The sequence below is a fragment of the Phyllostomus hastatus genome, unplaced genomic scaffold (assembly GCF_019186645.2).
Source record: "Phyllostomus hastatus isolate PE091 unplaced genomic scaffold, TTU_PhHast_1.1 phas_scaffold_317, whole genome shotgun sequence".
Lineage (NCBI taxonomy): Eukaryota > Metazoa > Chordata > Mammalia > Chiroptera > Phyllostomidae > Phyllostomus > Phyllostomus hastatus.
Window position 1 is genome coordinate 6660 of NW_025334023.1, and position 19204 is coordinate 25863.

Consider the following 19204-nt stretch of genomic DNA (forward strand, 5'->3'; position numbering starts at 1 on the left):
GAAGACATTGAAGGATTTGAGGGAGGATCTGAAGGGAGGAGAATATAACTGCGTGCAAATGCCACTGTGATGATAATTCTTGTTCAATGATGCTAAAGGGCAAAGGGAAGTTTGAGATATGAAAAGCTGGGATAGTGAGGGCATTGTATAAGGACCAGTATTGCCTAATATGCTATGATTAATACAGTATATAAATCAGACTATGTGAATATGTAAGCCAATTCCTTTCTTTATTGTATCTGTTTCTAGAATGGGAAGAAAGTGGTATCAGAGTGAAAAGGTTCCCGTGACTCCTTTAGGAAGGGAGGAAATTGGTTATTTTAAGTCTGTCAGAAGAAATCACAAAATGGAAGTGTATTAGTGGAGCAGGACAGATTAGGGAACAGATGAACTTTGAAAAAAATGATACTCTGTGAAAAAAAATTTCATTAATATGTTGTGGCTAGAGTAGCTGAAATTGGGTCACCATCATGTTGCTCAGTAATGGCAGTCTTTAGGATTCTATTAAAATGCCTCATCTTCTTCAGTCCTTAGTAACCTCTGCCTCTTATGTTCCCTGAGCACATGTTGTCTACTTGGTGCCTGTTAGACTCTTCTTCTCACATGCCATGTGTTCTTTTGCATTGTTTTTCATTTTTTTTCCGAAGGATTATTTCTTTCTCTTTCTGCTCTATTACACATCCTTCCCAGTTCTCCAAGTAGCAGTCATTTCCCTTTTGACAACTCTTTATGGAACCAAAAATACCACTATCTCATCTGGTTGACACACACACCTCAAATTTATTTTAACCAAACTGAATTAATCTTAACTCCTAGTCTTTCCAACTTTAAAATTTTTGTTTGTTTCTATGAATGACACCAAAATCTACCAAGTAACTTCACATCTCCTGGTTTTCTTCCTTTTGCTTATTCTTAACATATGATCATCGAACAATGTTTCATTTTTTCTACCTATAAACTTTTATATCTATTTATTCTTTATCCTCCTCTCTGTCACATTTCACTTTTATCCATTTTTTTATGGACTACAAGAGCCTTCTAAAGGATTTCCCTGCTTTCTCATCTGTCAATATTTAAAACAATCTTAACATTTGTTCTAGGTTGGCACTGATATAATATACATTTGGTCAAATCATTAACTTTAAAAAGTGTCATCTTTTATCCTCTAACATTAAGTCCCAGCTCTATGTATTGATGCACAATTACCCTCAGAATTTCCCTCTTAACTCCAATAACAATCTGAAAAGCCATGCCACCTACAGCTTTGCTCAATTATATTGATTTACAGTTGTAATGCAAAGAGTTTCCTGCTTTGCATGGGTGCCCATCAGCACAGAGTATCTATCACAGCCCTCTGTTCCCACAGAACTCATATTTGTCATTTGAGAAACTAATTCAAGAATTACCTTTCATAAATCTTAGCTAACCTCCCTGGGCCAGGATAGATCCTCTTTCTGTGTTTTAAACTACACTTTGTTTTAATTTGAGCTCTTTCTATCCACTAGAGTGTAAGTGTTTACTTGAAGACATGTTTTATATATTACTCTCTATTTTGAGAGTACCCAATTTTCCTTTATAAAATATGTTCTCAATAAATGTGCAATGAGGAAATAATGAATTAATTGGTAAAATAATAAATGTAGGTAGTAATGTATATACAATGAGCAGAAGAGTGATTGAAACAGAAAACAGAGCAGTGTGCATCAGAGCTTCTTTTTGCAATATTGACTTTTACCTTAATTGTTTTCCTTTCTTGTCTCCCCACATAGATTGAAAGTGTCTCCATTCCCACAATGTCTGTCTTCAATAGCTCTGCTCTATACCCTCGCTTCCTCCTGACAGGCTTCTCAGGCCTTGAAAGCAGATATGGCTTGCTTTCCCTCCCCATCTTCTTTGTTTATGCCACCTCAGTTGCAGGGAACATTACTATCCTATTTATCATCAGAACTGAGCCTTCCCTACACCAACCAATGTACTACTTTCTGTCAATGTTGGCACTTACTGACCTGGGCCTATCCACTACAACCTTGCCTACAATGTTCAGTGTCTTCTGGTTCCATGCGCGGGAGATCTCCTTCAACACTTGTCTGGTCCAAATGTACTTCATTCATGTTTTCTCAATTATCGAGTCAGCCGTGCTGTTAGCCATGGCCTTTGACCGCCTCGTTGCCATCCGAGAGCCCTTGCGCTACGCAGCCATTCTAACCAATGGTGTCATCATTGGGATTGGGTTGGCAATTGCTGGAAGGGCTTTGGCTCTGGTCTTTCCAGCTTCCTTCCTCCTAAAGAGGCTTCAATATCGGCCTGTCAATATTCTCTCCTACCCTTTCTGCCTGCACCAGGACCTCATAAAGACAACTGTGTCCAGCCGTCGAGTCAGCAGCATCTATGGCCTCATAGTGGTCCTTTGCTCCATGGGACTTGATTCAGTGCTCCTCCTCCTCTCCTATATCCTCATCCTTGGCACAGTGTTGAGTATAGCCTCCAAAACAGAGAGGGTGAGAGCTCTCAATACTTGTATCTCCCACGTCTGTGCTGTTCTTACCTTCTATACACCAATGATTGGGCTATCTATGATCCGGCGTTATGGGCAGAATGCTTCCCCAATTGTCCATGTGCTCATGGCCAATGTCTACTTGCTGGTTCCACCCCTCATGAACCCCATTGTCTACAGTGTCAAAACCAAGCAGATTCGTGACAGAATTCTCAAGAAATTCAAACAACAGAAAGTTTAGGGAAAAAAGGTTCTAAAATACAACTTTCTTCCCCCTCTTTATATTTATTAGGGTACTTCACACCACTGTAGAACTTTCAATTTATATATTAGTGATAATGTTTTGACTTTAAGAAACTAGACACAAACCTTAACAACAGTAAATCTTATCTTTTTGGTGTAGAGAATAAAGGCATGATTTTGTTTTACATTCATGTTGACATACTAAACAATATGGTCCTTAAACCCATTCTTAGAAGAACTCTTTTAATAATCAGCAATAAACATTTGTGAAAGTAAGATTCATCAAATCAACAATCTCGTGAAGTTATTCATCACACCTTGTTAAAGCCCTCAATTTCTATAGAAGATTTAGGTTATGACACTGGGTCTCCTATGGGTTCTGTGGTCAAGAGCTATATTTGCTCATGAAATAGACCGTAGTATGAAGGTATTTTTAATGCATTTTTTAAAAATCTCCTGTTCAGGAGAGAAAAATGATTCCAGGAAGAAAGACTTCTTCTATAAAGAGAAATTCCATGACAAATGGACAAAGCTCAGGATGTTTTCAGAAGCATTAAAGGAAGACACCTTGGCTCAAATTATTAAACTGATTAGAGTGGCTCTCATATGATCCCAAACCATCATGTTTCTGTGTTTAGAAACTTATGGAGGCTTTTATATTCTGAGTAGGCAGACACTTCTGAGACCCACATTTCAGCCATTTTGATCTGCTTTTAACCTGTTAGTTACTGAAGAGAGATGTCAAAGGTTCCAAAACATCATAACACATTTGTCTATTTTTTTCTTGGTTATGCTATCAGCTTTTCCCCAAGTATTTTGATGCTACATTGTTAGGTATGTAGATGTTAAGATTTGCTATGTCTCTCTGGGTAATCCCTTCATTAAAATGTAATGTTCTGCACTGGCTGGCATAGCTCAGTGGATTGAGTGTGGGCTGAGAACCAAAGTGTCCCAGGTTCGATTCCCAGCCAGGGTACATTCCTGGGTTGCAGGCCATAACCCCCAGCAACCACACATTGATGTTTCTCTCTCTCTCTCTCTCTCCCTCCTTTCCCTCCTAAAAATAAATAAATAAAATCTTTTAAAAAAATGTAATGTTCTTTATCCTTGAAATTTTCTTTCATTCTAAAGTAGTCTTTTCTGATCTGGCCAAGATGGAGGTGTAGGTAGATACACTACCTCCTCACACAACCAGAAGAAGTATAATAAATTTAAAAACAAAAAATGACCAGAACTGCCTGAAAATCGATCTGTGTGGAAGTGTGACAACCAAGAAGTTAGAGAAGAAACAACATTCAGTGTGGTAGGAGGGGAGGATACAGGCAGCTGGGGCAGAATGGACATGCAGCAAGGTGGCCGCTGGAGGATCAGGTGGGTAAGGTGGTGGCTGGTGGACCAGCTGGTCCCACATTTGCAGGTGTATAAACTGGGAAGAACAAGTGGGGAGCAAGACAGTCCATGAAACCCAGCGTTCCAGCATGGGGAAAGAAAGCCTCAAACCTCTGGCTGTAAAATTATGGAGTTGCAGTGGCAGGAGAACCTCCTAGCCTCACAGGAGAACATGCTGAAGAGACCCACAGGATCCTAGAATGTACACAAAATCACCTACCAGAGAATCAGCACTGGGAATGCTGGTAGGAGGGAGGTGCAGGGCAGAGAGGAATAAAGAGGAGAAAACATGGGACAATTGTAATAATATAATCAGTAAAATATACTTTAGAAAAGATAAAAAAACAAAGATAAAGTGTGTCTTTTCTGAATTCAGTAGGTTGTCTAGCTTTCTTTTGATTTATGTTATCATGGCATATGTTTTTTCTTTTCTTCACTTAAAATACATGTATTTGTTAGAGTATTACTTTGCTAAGTATTGTTTTATTTTTTTAAAAATGTTGACAGCTCTCTTGGATGCAATTTGCATACCATACATCACCCATTTAAAATACATCAGTGTTTTTCGACCTCGTTGGCATAGCTCAGTGGATTGAGCGTGGGTGTGAACCAAAGCATTGCAGGTTTGATTCCCAGTCAGGACACATTCCTGGGTTGCAGGCCACAGCCCCCTAGCAACCGCACATTGATGTTTCTCTCTCTCTCTCTCTCTTTCTCCCTCCCTTCCCTCTCTAATAAATAAATAAAATCTTAAAAAATACATCAGTGTTTTTAAATATATTAACAGATATGTATAACTGTCAATCAATGTTTATCATCTCAAAAAGAAATCTCACACTCTTTAGCTATCACTTCTTTCTCTATATCCTTCACCTTGTCTTAAGGCACCAATGATATACTTTCTGACTCAGTAGATTTCCCTGTTTTGGATTTGGATATGAATGAATTATTAAAATATGTGGCATTTTGTGGCTGATGTCTTTCTCTTAGCATACTAATGTAGCATGTATCAGTACTTCAGTCCTTTTTATGGCTAATATTTCATTTCATGGTGTTATATAAATGAGTTAAAAATAGTCCCTGTGTATTTACCTGTAAACTTTCACAGTATATTTTCAGAGCAAGTAGTTCCTTCAGCTCAAGCTCGCTGGCACCAAATTGAAATACTTTCACAATCAATTACTTTAAATTGATACGATTCTAACCATACACAGACTGCCTGGTTTATATACCTCACAAAACTACACCCAACTTCTGCTAGTTCTAGATAAGACAAACCTTAGGATTATAAAAATCTGCAAACCACTGCTCCCCTTCAGGTTCCTCTATCCAGAGACTACCTTTCATGCCAGATGATTAAAGCATACACATCTGAGTTAATGTATTTAAGCTGTTGTAGAAAGGCTCTCTGAGACCCACATTCTGATTCCATCTCATTCCTGCAATGTCAGTCTTGAACACCTGCGAAGTGCACATCTCTACCTTCTATCCCATTGGGATCCCAAGGATGGAACATACTCACATCATGGTCTCCATCCCCATTGGCCTCACATACCTCATTGCCATTCTGGGGAACTATAGCATCCTCCTTTTCATAAAAGCGGAGACCTCTCTGCATGAGCCTATGTACTATTTTCTGTCCATATTGGCCTTTTTGGACCTCAACTGTCCTTCTACTCACATCCAACCATGCAGAGAATTTTTTTCAATGCCACTGGAATTTCCGCTGATGACTGCTTTGCACAGGCATTTTCCATTCATGGATTCTTATCTATGGAGTCGTCATTTCTTCTTCTTATGTCAGTGGATCACTTTATATCCATCCACACTCTATGAGCTACACCTCCATCCTGACCAGTGACAGAGTCATTAAAATTGGCCTTGTATTTGCTATACAAAGCATGTTATTGGTTTGCCTCTTCCCTTTATTCTAAACAGGCATAGATTCTACAAGAAACACCTTCTATTTCACTTCTATTGCTTCCATCAGGGTATCATGAAGTTGGCTTGTTCTGACAACACGTCAATTTTATCTGTGGCCTGTTTGTGGCTCTAACAGCTATGTTACAGTTGGTGTGTATTTCTGTGTCTTACATGGTGATCTTGAAAATTGTATTGGTCACAGCCTCACACAAAGGCCGCCTCAAGGTCGTCAACACTTGCTTCTCCCATATTTGTAAGTATTCATTTTCTATGCACTTGTTGTCACCTTAGTTATTATTCACTCACTTGCCAAAAATGTTTCACCAGTTATTAGGGTCCTCATAGCTGATACTTTCCTTCTGGTTCCTACACTAATGAATTTCAGCGTGTACTCTGTGATGACTCAGCACATTAGAAATTGGATCCTCGGAAATTATGTGACAAACAGGTTTGATGGGGTATTTCTTGCAGCAAATGCCAAGCTCACTTAACAATTTTCAAACAAAAATGGGAATAAAGAATTGCAATGAAGTAATAGATATTGACATGAATATGTACTATATATACTCAGCTGCCCCATGAAACTTCAAGTTATTGGTTTAACAGCAACAACATACTAGAAGGCTTGGGGTTAGAGTATGCTGATAACTGCATTTCTTACTTCCTCTCTCTCCTCTATCCCTTCACACAATCAGCTATATGATTTTATCAATAACAGCTATGTACATACTATCTTAATTTGATTTAATGAAATTTCAATATATTATTCTAAAACTGCAAAAAGTGTTTATTTAGGAAAAAAGCAAATGTGATTCTAATTAACTCAGGCATGATCAGTAGTGACTAAAATGAAGTGCAACATTAGTCACACACACAAATGCACATATGGTAACAGCATCTCCTAAACACAGCTCACTTGATGTGTGTGTGTTATGGGAAATGTATGTGTGTTTCTTAGCATATTTCATCATCAATTCAAATAAAAGTGCTTTTGCTTTAGTACTGTAAAATATATATTAACTGTAGGAAACTAATAGATGAGCAAATATTTCTTTCACTTATATTTTAAAGTGTTTGTAATATATTTAATAAATTTCCTTCTTTGGTATACATATTGGGTGAGCTGTTCCTTATCCAAGCTTGTATAACCCCCTCTTTATGCCAGTTATAGGCTTATATAAGGATATTATTTCTTAATTGTCTATATCCTACATCAATGTGTAGGTGATCAAAGTAGACTATTTTAATTTCTCTCTTTGTCAGTGTCAAGCAAAGTGCACGGAAAATATGAGTGGCTTATTGTATGTTTGTTAAAAGCATAGCAATCCTAGCAAATTTTGAAGACATGAATATAATGCATAGTAAGAAAACCAAAGAATCTGTTAGAATATGTCTGAAAATGCCCATTAATATGGAGTTTACTTGTTCTACAAGTTAATTACTTGGGACAAACAGTAAAATAAAAACAAGCATAAAAAGGATTTAAAAATCAAAAAATAAGTGAAGTAATCTCATGTATAGAAATAAGATATAGTCAGGTTCTCACTAAAAGTTACTGACTGAATTTAGCCCCACATCTAATAAACACTACTATATTTAATCCACACTAAACTCTAAAAATTATAAAGATTGTATTACTATCATAGACAGTCCATTGCTAGTGACAGTAAACCAAATCATATCACATTAAACAAACTTAACATCCTTAGGTAGAACATTACAATGGTTTACAGATAGGAAGCGAAAGTTTCAGGAACCTAGGACTATTATCATGTTCTAGAAGATACTAGCACCACCCACTCACTCTCTTCACCTCTCTTCTTTGCTTCTGTCAATGTTCTGAATGAACCACCATGGTGTGGTAAGTGGTTGTAAGCTGGTAGAATGGGTAGGTAGTGGTGACACTTCTTACACCTCAACTAACAGAGAAGAGAGTGGACTTTCACTATATGAGCTCCATTTCAGAGATCTAGAGAAAGGGCTGAAAAATACAGACTTGGTCAATATACCCATGGCTGTACATGCATTGTGATTAGCAAAAGTGGGTTATGGTGCTGCTAAAATCACTGCAACTGTAATAAAAAAAAGGGGGGACTTTTTCTTCCTAGAAGGGCTGGAGAAATGGCACTTAGAAAGAAGAAACAAATCAAAACAAATCAAATCAAGTAAAAGAAACAAAAACAGGAGTTGTTTACTAAGAATGCCAAAGATGACGGAATGACATCAGTGAGAAATGCTATTAAAATACAACTCAAAGTAGTTATTAAGGGATACATAGAAAATCAACCCATAGAGTGGCCTGTAAGTATTTTTTGGAAGTTCTTAGAAAATACATACATCATGCTATTACAGCAAGAATTAGGAACCAATGTCCTGAGTAGGTAGTGCAAATTATCATGAAATAGTAAATCATCTGCAGAATGCTATGTTTAAGAAGACAGGCAGGTACCTAGATATATATCATTTTACCTGAAAGCATCTCTAAAGGAGGCATGGAAAGCCTGCTTTTCAATCTTGGCAAGGCAATTGAATTACTTGAGCAGCATTTCAATGTCTGGGTAATAAGGTAATATCACAAGCCAATTAAATCAGAACATAAAATTATTTTAACCAATCTCTGACTAATATTGAAGTTCTTTCAAATTTTGACTATTTTGAATACAGTTTCTATAGATATTCTTAGAGATGTGTTTGCTTGTGGCAGTTCTAGTTGTTATGCTATAGTATAGTATCTCATTGTGATGTTAATTTTCATTTTCCCAAATGCAAGTTGGACAGTGCCAGTTTGGGTACCTTGCCCATTTTTTTATTATTTTACCTATTAATTTGTACGAGTTCTCTATATTTCCTTTGGCAGATATGTAAAATGAGAACATTTACTCCTGGGGGATGGATTGTCTTCTCCTTCTCTTAAAAGTGTGGTTTAATAAATAGATGATCTTTTAATTAATTTTAAGTGGTTAATTGCCACTATCTCAGGGTTAAGGTTTATTATCCTTGGCTATCCAAGGTCATGAACATGTTATCATAAATTTCTTCTACATATTTTTTCTTTTACATGTACTACTTAGATCTATGATCCACATGAAACCAATTTATGATAAAGCTCAATAGTAATTAATTTGTTTTTGTATATAAATTGCTCCACTTATTGAAAATACTTAAGTCTATGATCCAAATGAAATTGATTTATGATAAACCTCAATATTATTTAATTTACTTTTTATATATAAATTGCTCATTTTGTCTATTCTGTACTGGTTTGCAACCTCAGAGAATTTCCTGGGAATATTGGGGAACTGGCCTCTGTATGCAAAGGACAAGGAGCAACAGAAGCAAGAGGCAGACCACTTCAGAATGGTGGGTGGCAGGGAACATGTGTGAGGTTTGTCTTGGGGCCACAAGACCAGTATGTCTTCATACCTGCTTGCAAGAATCTTAAGTTTATACAGAGGCCTTCACTAGGTCCAGTCACATGTACTGTCCTGATGGTCTCAATAATACATCTCTCAGTCAAGGTTACCTCCTTGAAAGTGACTTCCGCTGTAGGAATGGTGGGCAGACCATACATTCTAAGGACAGAGGAAGGGTAAGGAGGTTCTAATTGTGTGGCTCCAGCTTGTGGTGCACTGGAGGTCATGACCTCACAATTACCTCCTCCAACATTGTGTCAATACCACACTGCTGTATAAAAGCTGCTTTTGAATTAGTGCTAGGTCCTAATGGTGTAGTCTAATGTCTTCCTCATCTTGCCCATTGCAGGCCTTTTGCATTTTCACATAAAGTATACAATCAACTTTCAATTTCCACAATAAAACCTACTAGGATGTCAGTAAAATTGTGCTGTCAGTATGCTCCTTTGGAAAGAATTGTTATCTTAACAGCATAGAATTCTTTACTCAATTAATATGGTCTATAGGTCTTTTCAATTTTTCTGCAATGTTTTGAAATTTTCAGTTTTGATATTTCATAAGTACTTTATGTTTATTTTTACATTTTTTATGTTCCTAATTGAACATCTTCATTGTTTGATGTAAATGGTATTCTAAATTTACACAAATTGTTTTTTCAAGTATGTAGGCATTCATTTTCTTTTTTATTTTTTTAACCTGGCTTACTTTTCTTAAGTTCACTTATTCTTTATATTAGTATTTATAAATTTCTACATAAACAATCATATCATTTGTGAATAAACATCTTTACACTATCCTTTCAAATTTTTATGCATTTTTCTTTTTTGCCCCATGTTCTCTTTTTACCCTGTAATGTTTCCTATATTACATTGTCTTGGACATCTAAGAAAATTTTGAATAGGAATAATCATGGGTACATTCTGACCTTTACTTGGTAGTGAGTGAAAATGTCTAATATCTTTTCATTTTTTCAATGCTAGCTATAGCATATTAGTGGAGTATAGCATATTAGTGGAGTATAGCATATTAGTGGAGTATAGCATATGTATGGAGTATACATATATATGCGTTATACATATATAAAATCTGTCAATTCAAGGTAGTACCCCCCATTTATACTTTACTCAGATGTTTATGATGAAAATATAGTTTATCTGCTGAAGTGATCATGCAGTTTTCCTCCATGTCACTGGGAAGCATATATATGATTTTTGAAAAATGTTTATTCTAGGTTAAACTCTACTTGGTTATGATATTACAGTTTGGTACATTCTGTGCTCTACTTGATATTTTTATTATGTTTGTACCTACACTCACGTGGTACATTGACCATTGTTAACTGTTTCTCACTGTGTGATTGGTTAGACAGCAACACATGAAACTGATGAAAAAGTGTTTTATTCTTCAACAGACTGTTATAATATTGGTCTTTTTTGTTGTTGTAAAATGTGTGGCAGATACCAGCCAGTAGTATCCATCTCTGCCATGGATACTTGTCAAAAACATGAGAAAAACATACACAGAGACAACCAGGTCCTGTGGGGGAATAGGGACAGAATGGCCACTCTCTCTAGTGAAGAGCATGCCATTTCCATTCCCAAGCAGATTTTTGTTGAGAATACAGACTTAGTTTGTGGATTCACAGTCTGGCAGAAAAGATCAAAAGAAGTAGGTAACTTACAAAGGTGCAGACAGAACCTCCGCTATGATTCTGGGCAGAGCTTGGAATTTTATCATGTGAAAGGTCTAACAGGGCTTAAAGGCTAGTTTTGGTTTCCTGTCTGTGCCTTCAAATTCTAACCTAATAACATCCTCCAGCAAACAGATCTCACAGGATCTTTCATATTCTATGTCCCAGGCCTGATTACCCCGGGGGTCCACCATTTCTGGTCTGGGCTGCACCGCCCCTGCTATTTCTGCAGGCCTGAGCTAACAGAGAAGACAAAGGCAGCCAGGAGACTTGGATTCTCACAACTTAGAACAAGGAAGGACTCAGGCTTTGATAAAGCCAAGGGGGCAGGGGTTGATGTCCATCACCCCTTCATTTCCATAGCCCTGAGTCTCTTCCTAGAAGCCTCTACGTGATCATGCCTATCTTAGGCAATTCCCCTCTTGGGAAATCTTACCCGTCATTAGCTAACTGATCAAGCTTAGGAGGTCGGGCATAGAACAGGCAACGTTCATGCCAGGGAAATAAGTTTTGTCTCCTTAGTGGCTCCTGATCCAGAGGTCTCTCATTCAGCCTAAGTCACGGGGGGTTACAGCTTCCTGAGACCAGGCAGGGTGGTCCCCAGAAAAAATACTTAAAGTAAATCACACATTTGGCCTTCTGACCTGGAGTTTAATTTCAGGGTTTTTTTTTAAACTTGTGTATTAAATTTTATTGACAGATAAAGAACTACCCATCTTTTTTCTTTCCTGTTATTTTATGAAGATTAGTGTCTTTTGAATAATTTGTCCATTTCCCCTAAGTTAACTATTTTATTGGAAAAAAAAGTTGTTTATCATATGTACTTAATATCTTTTACATTGTTGATAATATTTTTAGTAACATTCCCTGTCTTCATTATTAATATAAATTTTGTGTTTTCACTGTTGATAGTGTGTGGATAAATTTTTTAATGAAATTCTCAAATTTTACAGTGCCAGGTTGCTGCTTTGTTGATTTTCTCCAATTATGTCAGATAGGTATTTTAGTGATCTCTGATCTTACCATTTTTATTCTTTTCTTTGCCTTTTTGACTTAATTTATATTTTCACTATCACCCTGACATGGAAATTATATCTTTGGATGGTCCCATATTATTATTTCTTAATAAATTAACTTATCCTAAAATTGTCTATGGAGACATGGCTTTTGGCTGACTCCCACCTACTTTATATGCCATATCTTCATCATCATTGGGGTCTGGGAGTCAAAAGAAACATTAACTGACTCTTTTTTTTCTGTTATAGAAAAAATACTTCAAATCTATTTGAGAAAATGTTAATAATTATATTTACGTGGCTGGCGTAGCTCAGTGGATTGAGCGCCGGCTGCGAACCAGTGTCGCAGGTTCGATTCCCAGCCAGGGTACATGCCTGGGTTGCAGGCTATAACCCCTAGCAACCGCACATTGATGTTTCCCTCTCTCTCTCTCTCTATCTCCCTCCCTTCCCACTCTAAAAATAAATAAATAAAATCTTTAAAAAATCATATTTAACACATCATTCAATTTTAGTATTTGTAATATGTATTTAAATGTTTATATGCAAATAACTTTTATGCATTATCTGCATAGAAAAAAGTTTCAACATCTAATATGTAAGTTAAACATATGTAAAAATAGGAATAATACTATATTAATATGTAAACATTCATGAGAAGACGCTACAATGTCTAAAATCTGTTCTTTTATTCTACAGCAAACACAGCAAAATGGGAATAATAATAAAGGTCAAATAGCACATATGGTGACAGTTTAAAAAATGCAATCCATTCATTCAATAAATATTTACTAAGCTGCCATATTCCTTCCACAGTGCTAGTGACTGGACATATCAATATTAACAAAATAAATGTGCTACTTGCCCTGTTGTAGCTTGGAACAAATTAACTTAGTCCCCAAAGTTGAGCATTGAGCCAAAGGACACATAACACCACCATAGCAATACATAATTGAAAAGAACCAAGGTGCCTCAGCTGTTTCTTTAAGGACAAGAACCTATACAAAACCTCAGAAAGAAAGTAAGAGTAGATGGGACTGAGTGATTGACTCTGCAACCAAGGGGAATGTAAATGGTAGCCCTTTAGCAATCTAAAACTAATCTTAATAAAGTTTAAAAGACTTCATGATGGAGGGTTATAGTAAAACTTTGTTATGCTTCCTCTCCTTGGTCTACTTAACACTTTTTTACTAGACCATTGATAAATGAGGATGAGTATGTGTTTGTTTTCTCCTCAAGAAGCTTTTCCTTAAAATTCATAGTATTTGCATTATTTTCTTTGTCCCAAAGGTTTTGAACTGTGGGATTAATGATGTTATCTCCAAGAATAAGATGGCAGGCAGTTTAGAATGCTGAAAATAACAGAATTCCAGACAACCATTCAGTTCATAACTTCCCAAGTATTGATTGGCCTTCCTGACTGCATAGCATATGTTTAGTTATTGGGAATCTGACAGATCTGAATTCCTATCTTACTTCTACCATGCAACTCCTACAGATCTTGGACAGATTATTTGACCTCCTTGAGAAACACTTTTCTTCATTGATTAAATGAAGGCAATAACAATATTTACTACTATTCAAAATATTAAATGATTCAAAATCGGCATCTAGTAGTAAACAAGCCTCAATAAGTAGAGCAATCTAACTGTACAAAATGTAGGAAAGAAGAGATTAAAATGCTCAGATTTTTGCCTTGTAAAATGTTAAGCATAAAAATTTATTATGAAGAGACCCTAAGAAGAGACAGATTTCAGAAGGCAGAAAAGGAATCTAATTTGAACAAGTTGGTCTAAAGGGATATTTAGTTTATGATGAATGTGGAAAGATAAGTCCAGGATTAAGGAGTTAAAGTCTAGGTTAAAAGTGTGTCATTGGGTATTTGTTTTTATCACTTCTGTAAATGCACAGACTCATAGTATCTGTGCATTGACTCTGTCCCAGGCAGGGGAGCAATATCTGAGCTCATCAGAGTGTCAGAGATTGTGCACAACATTTACCACATCTCTCCCATGCCTTGTTATTAAGGATCTCTCTCTAACCAAAACAGTCCATAATTCAAGGACTAGATACTTATTTCATGTCCCTAGTAGTAACTCTCTCTGTGGATTTGCAATATCAGTCCATGTTTATTCTTATTCCCAGGACAGATCCAACCTGGCTGCAACCTCCAGAGAGTCTAGTGTTCCTGTACCAGATGACTGCAGGAGGAAATGCATGCAAACCCTCATATATCACCAGAAGCCCTGGGTGGCAGACAAACCCAATCACCTCTGCCATTCTTTGCTTAATCCCGCAGGCAGTTTGAAAAGTGCTCTCCAAAGTATACATCGTCTGCTAAGTATTCTGATATTCTAATCTATTTGCCTTTTACATTACTTTTCTTTTTTGGCAATCAACAACTTAGAGCTTCACATCAAGCAGAGAAACACCTCAGAAGTCACTCCTCTAGGAAAATTGTTCTTTTTAGTGACTATATGAATGAACTATTCACCATTCAGGGAATTAGTTTTCTGCAGAATTTAAATTCTCCTAAGTTGTGATATTGTCCACTTCAGGTTATTATTCTCCAGTCAACACCATACAAGTGGTCACAAATTCCAGGCCATGAGAAGATGAAACATGATGTGTCGGTAATTTCTGCTGTAACCATTCTTATTAATATATAAATAATTTAAAGTCATGAAAATCACAGAAGAATGTTTATACAGCCAATTTTCAAATTGCAGGATATAAAACCAAAGAGTTTGTTTTTAGTAAAATCATACATTTGTGGAATATCCAAAACTTAGAAACTGGCTGTGATATTCTTTTCCCTTTCTTTAGTGTCAAGCTAGAAATCATATATTTTACCCAACATCATATGTAGGGTGTGAAAGCAAGACAGCAGGAGGACTCAAGGATGACTGACTGTAGGTGGCTCAAACTTTGCAGGTAAAATGAATTCAGATACATATTTGAATGTGAAATAAAAATAGTTTCTCCAAGGAAAAACATGGCCAGAAGTAGTTGTTTCAAGCTGTAACATCTGAAGATTCTAGTCTAATGTGGTATGTATTTTTCTATGTTTGTCAGCCACGTAAATGCTTTGTCTTGTTGAAAGTTCTACATAATGCCAGAAACTTCAAAAACTGCCTTTCCTCTGGTGAAATTTCCAGCTTTATCTATTTTCTCAACTGAACATCTGTCTCTTTCATTGCAGGGCCCTCACTGCATCATGTCTATTATCAACACATCACAGGTTGAAGTCACCACCTTCTTTTTGGTTGGGATGCCAGGGCTGGAATATGCACACATCTGGATCTCCATCCCCATCTGCAGCGCGTATGTTCTTGCTCTTCTGGGAAACTGTACCATCCTTTTTGTCATCAAGACAGAGCCCTCCTTGCATGAGCCCATGTACTATTTCCTGTCCATGTTGGCCCTGTCTGACTTGGGTTTGTCCTTATCCTCTCTGCCCACCATGTTGAGGATCTTCTTGTTCAATGCTCCTGGAATTTCTGCCAATGCCTGCTTTGCCCAGGAATTCTTCATCCATGGATTCATGCTACTGGAGTCCTCAGTGCTCCTGACCATGTCATTTGACCGCTTTCTAGCCATCCACAACCCCCTGAGATATAGCTCCATTCTTACTGCTGTCAGAGTTGCCAAAATAGGGCTAGTATTGTCCTTTAGAAGCATCCTCCTGGTTCTCCCCTTCCCCTTCACTTTGAGAAAGTTGCAATATTGCCAGAAAAGCCAATTATCCCATTCTTACTGTCTCCACCAAGATGTTATGAAGTTGGCCTGTTCTGACAACAAAATTGATGTCATCTATGGATTTTTTGTAGCACTTTGTGGTATGGTAGACTTTATGTTCATCTCTGTCTCTTACTTCCTGATCCTCAAGACTGTGCTGGGAATTGCATCCCAGAAGGAGCAGCTGAGAGCCCTCAATACTTGTGTTTCACACATCTGTGCCGTGATCATCTTCTATCTGCCCATCATCAATCTGTCCATTATCCATCGCTTTGCTCGGCATGTCTCTCCTCTCTTCAAAGTTCTCATGGCAAATGTTCTCTTACTTGTGCCTCCATTGATGAACCCAATTGTGTACTGTGTGAAAACTCGGCAGATTAGAGTTAGAGTTGTGGCTAAGTTATGTCAGAAGTAGGTACAACACTGATGTATAATAAGACACATAGTGACAGGTTGTCTTAGGGAAGATTTCAACCTAGTTTCAAAGAACCTAATATTTGACAGAAAAGACTCATTAATATAATTTTTGTCATTATTATCAAATTGATTTCATTCACAAGTAATATGGAGTAAGATGTAAATAGAAATGGTAACAGGCAGTACATACCTTGAGTTCTCTCCATTATGGGGTACAGGGAAAAGTCAGTTGTCAGGATAAAAATAGATGTTTTATAATGATTCTATGTTAAGAACAAAAATGGTAATATATATCCTCCTTACAGAAGTAGCTTCCTCATCCTTCAAATGAATTCCATCTATATGTATTTCATCTTCTCACTATCTTTATTCAGCAACCCTATTATACAGAGTGATGCAAAAATAGGTTTCCAGTTGTGCATATGCAAAACACACTTTATCTTACCTTATTATTTATTAGTTATTGTATTACTTTCCATCCTAACTGTAAACCTATTTTTGCCCTACCTTTGTGTCATCAGCACTTCTCTAGTTAAATATTGTAATCACCTCCAAGTTTCTACATATCTGCTCTTCCTACTTTCTAACTATGCCAGGCAAGAGTTGTGCCTTCAAAATGAAAATTAGATGATGTGATGTCTCTTGTATATAGGACTCTTTATTTTTGGAGAATAAAATTAAAGCAATGAACTACATACTACAAGATTACACATTGACTGGATATTCTCTACATCATCAACAAAAAATAATTATTAAATTCCACCCCCCTTTGACCTTTGTATATTTGGGGAATTCATAGATCTCTTTGCTTCTTGTGACTTTTCACATCTGATCCCTTTTCTTATGACTTCTTTTCATACTCATTTTTATCCATTGTTTTGTTAAGTTTTTATTATATTTCACTGTGGAATACAACCCTAAATCCTCAGTTCTAATTATGACCCTCCCTTTAAAAAATTTAATCTTTATTATATTTTTCCATTACCATTTAGTCTCTTTATACTTCCCTCCCCCCATTGATTACTACACTGTTGCCCATGTCCATGAGTCCTTTTTTCCGTTTTGCTCTACCATTCCACCCCCTAACCTCCCAATCCCCGTGAGCTGTCATCCTGTTCTCCATGTATGAGTCTGTTCCCATTTTCATTGTTAGTTCAGTTTGTTCATTAGATTCATCATTTGAGTGAAATATGTTATTTGTCTTTCTCTAACTTGTTTATTTCACTTAGCATAATGTTCTCCGGATCCTTCTTTTAAAAATCTCTTTTATAGTTAGTTTATATGTTTTCTTTTTTTGTTTGTTTATTATTATTTGCAATGACAGATATAATTTGTTTATTTCATTTTCCCTTTACTTTCTGAATAAGGTGTATAATCAAGAATGGTAAATTTTATCTACTTTATTTATCTCTGTGTACCTAATGTCTAGCATATTAATCCCAGTAAATAATCTCCAATAAATAATTTTTATTGAGTGAAATACAAATAAATAATTATTCTTGAGTGACTGTATAATAAGACTATATTTGGGGAAAAAAGGAAATTGTTGAAAAGTTCGGAAATACTCTATACAGATGTAATACAATTTTCTTAAGTGTTATTACAAAGGTAGGCATAACACAAATGTCCAAAGATTTTAAAAGAAGAAAATATAATATGGGATTAAGGAGGAATTTATTGTCTGGGTTTTGATGGGTGACATAAAGTTCAATTTACCTTCCTAATATGATGTCAAAACCTTGCAGACCATAGATCAAAATTTTAATCTTTTCTTATGTCCACTTATTGACATGTCTTTTCCACAAATCAGAGCAATTCTTGTCTCCTATATTCATGTCTTCAGTTAAATCAGGAAGCGGATTCTGTAAGTGTCAAATGCTCAATAATTAATAAGTAGCCCATGACTGGAAGGCACCTCAGGATTAATGAGAACTTTTTAGAGACATAAACATAGCTTTTGAAACTCTAACATATACAATGTGTGCTTCTTGCATTTTCAAGCATATTTTTGTTTTACTTTAACATTAACCTGACTTTATATAAAATATTCCTGTCTATTTTTTCAGTTAAAGATATTGAGGCTCTGAGAAATTAACTCCATGAACTTCACACAGACAAGAAATTAAGAGCTGGGATTCACATCTTTCTTTTATACCCCATGGTGGTACTGTGTTAGCTATATTTCAGCTTTTGCATTCAGGATTGTATCTGTTTCCACAATGTTATCTTATAACAGGAAATTATAAGGGGCTAGAAGTTGATCTGTGTCTTGAGTGCATAACCCATGTAAAAATTTCACAGGGAGCCTGTGAGTATAGACAATGAGTTACCTGCTTCAAAAGCACAATGGTGAGGCTGGTATAAGATAGACATTCCCATTCCAATAAAAAATAAATTGAAAAGCAAGAGGTCACAGATGCCAAGAAATCTGGAACACAGTAGGAAAAATTTGGTTAGATTTTAAGGCTTCAGAATGGGTGTCTTTTGCTTGATGTTTTGATCTCCAGGCCTACCAGTGTGTCATTATTGCATTTTGGGCCCATGTTGCTTCAACCCTAGGTATTGGCAGACTGTTCCACTGAAATCAAGGAAGTGACTCTGCCCTTTGAAACCAAAGAGGATAGAGCCCTTTCCCCCAAACCTTTGCTCTCTGGGCCCTTGGTAGCCTCGGAAGCACTGCCAATCTGTGAACAAACTTTGGGTTCATTCTTCTCTTTTTTGAAGGTTAACATATGTTCACAGCTTAGTAGCTCCACTGGCTAGACCTGTACCCTTCCAGAAGTTTGACACTTCTCCTTCCTTCTGTCCTATTTCCATCCCAATTGGTAGGAACTGACAATATTTTTGCTGGAATATACTTCTCAAAAAAGCCTTTTGGCCT

At 36.6% G+C, this 19204-nt stretch overlaps 2 protein-coding genes and 1 pseudogene across 2 annotated transcripts; all 3 read left to right on the top strand.

Annotated features, from left to right (window-relative positions):
- The first annotated feature begins 1793 nt into the window (after positions 1–1793).
- On the top strand, positions 1794–2735 carry LOC123805634 (olfactory receptor 51G2-like). Its single transcript, XM_045818326.1, has one exon. The coding sequence runs from the start codon at positions 1794–1796 to the stop codon at positions 2733–2735; it is 942 nt and encodes a 313-aa protein (XP_045674282.1).
- Positions 2736–5570: 2835 nt separating this feature from the next.
- On the top strand, positions 5571–6540 carry LOC123805310 (annotated as a pseudogene).
- Positions 6541–15385: 8845 nt separating this feature from the next.
- On the top strand, positions 15386–16321 carry LOC123805559 (olfactory receptor 51A4-like). The gene has a single exon (XM_045818215.1). The coding sequence runs from the start codon at positions 15386–15388 to the stop codon at positions 16319–16321; it is 936 nt and encodes a 311-aa protein (XP_045674171.1).
- The last annotated feature ends 2883 nt before the right edge of the window (positions 16322–19204 follow it).

Bases quoted from the DNA above. Each gene is read 5' to 3' on its own strand.
- LOC123805634 (XM_045818326.1), top strand. From the start codon at position 1,794: ATGTCTGTCTTCAATAGCTCTGCTCTATACCCTCGCTTCCTCCTGACA.
- LOC123805559 (XM_045818215.1), top strand. From the start codon at position 15,386: ATGTCTATTATCAACACATCACAGGTTGAAGTCACCACCTTCTTTTTG.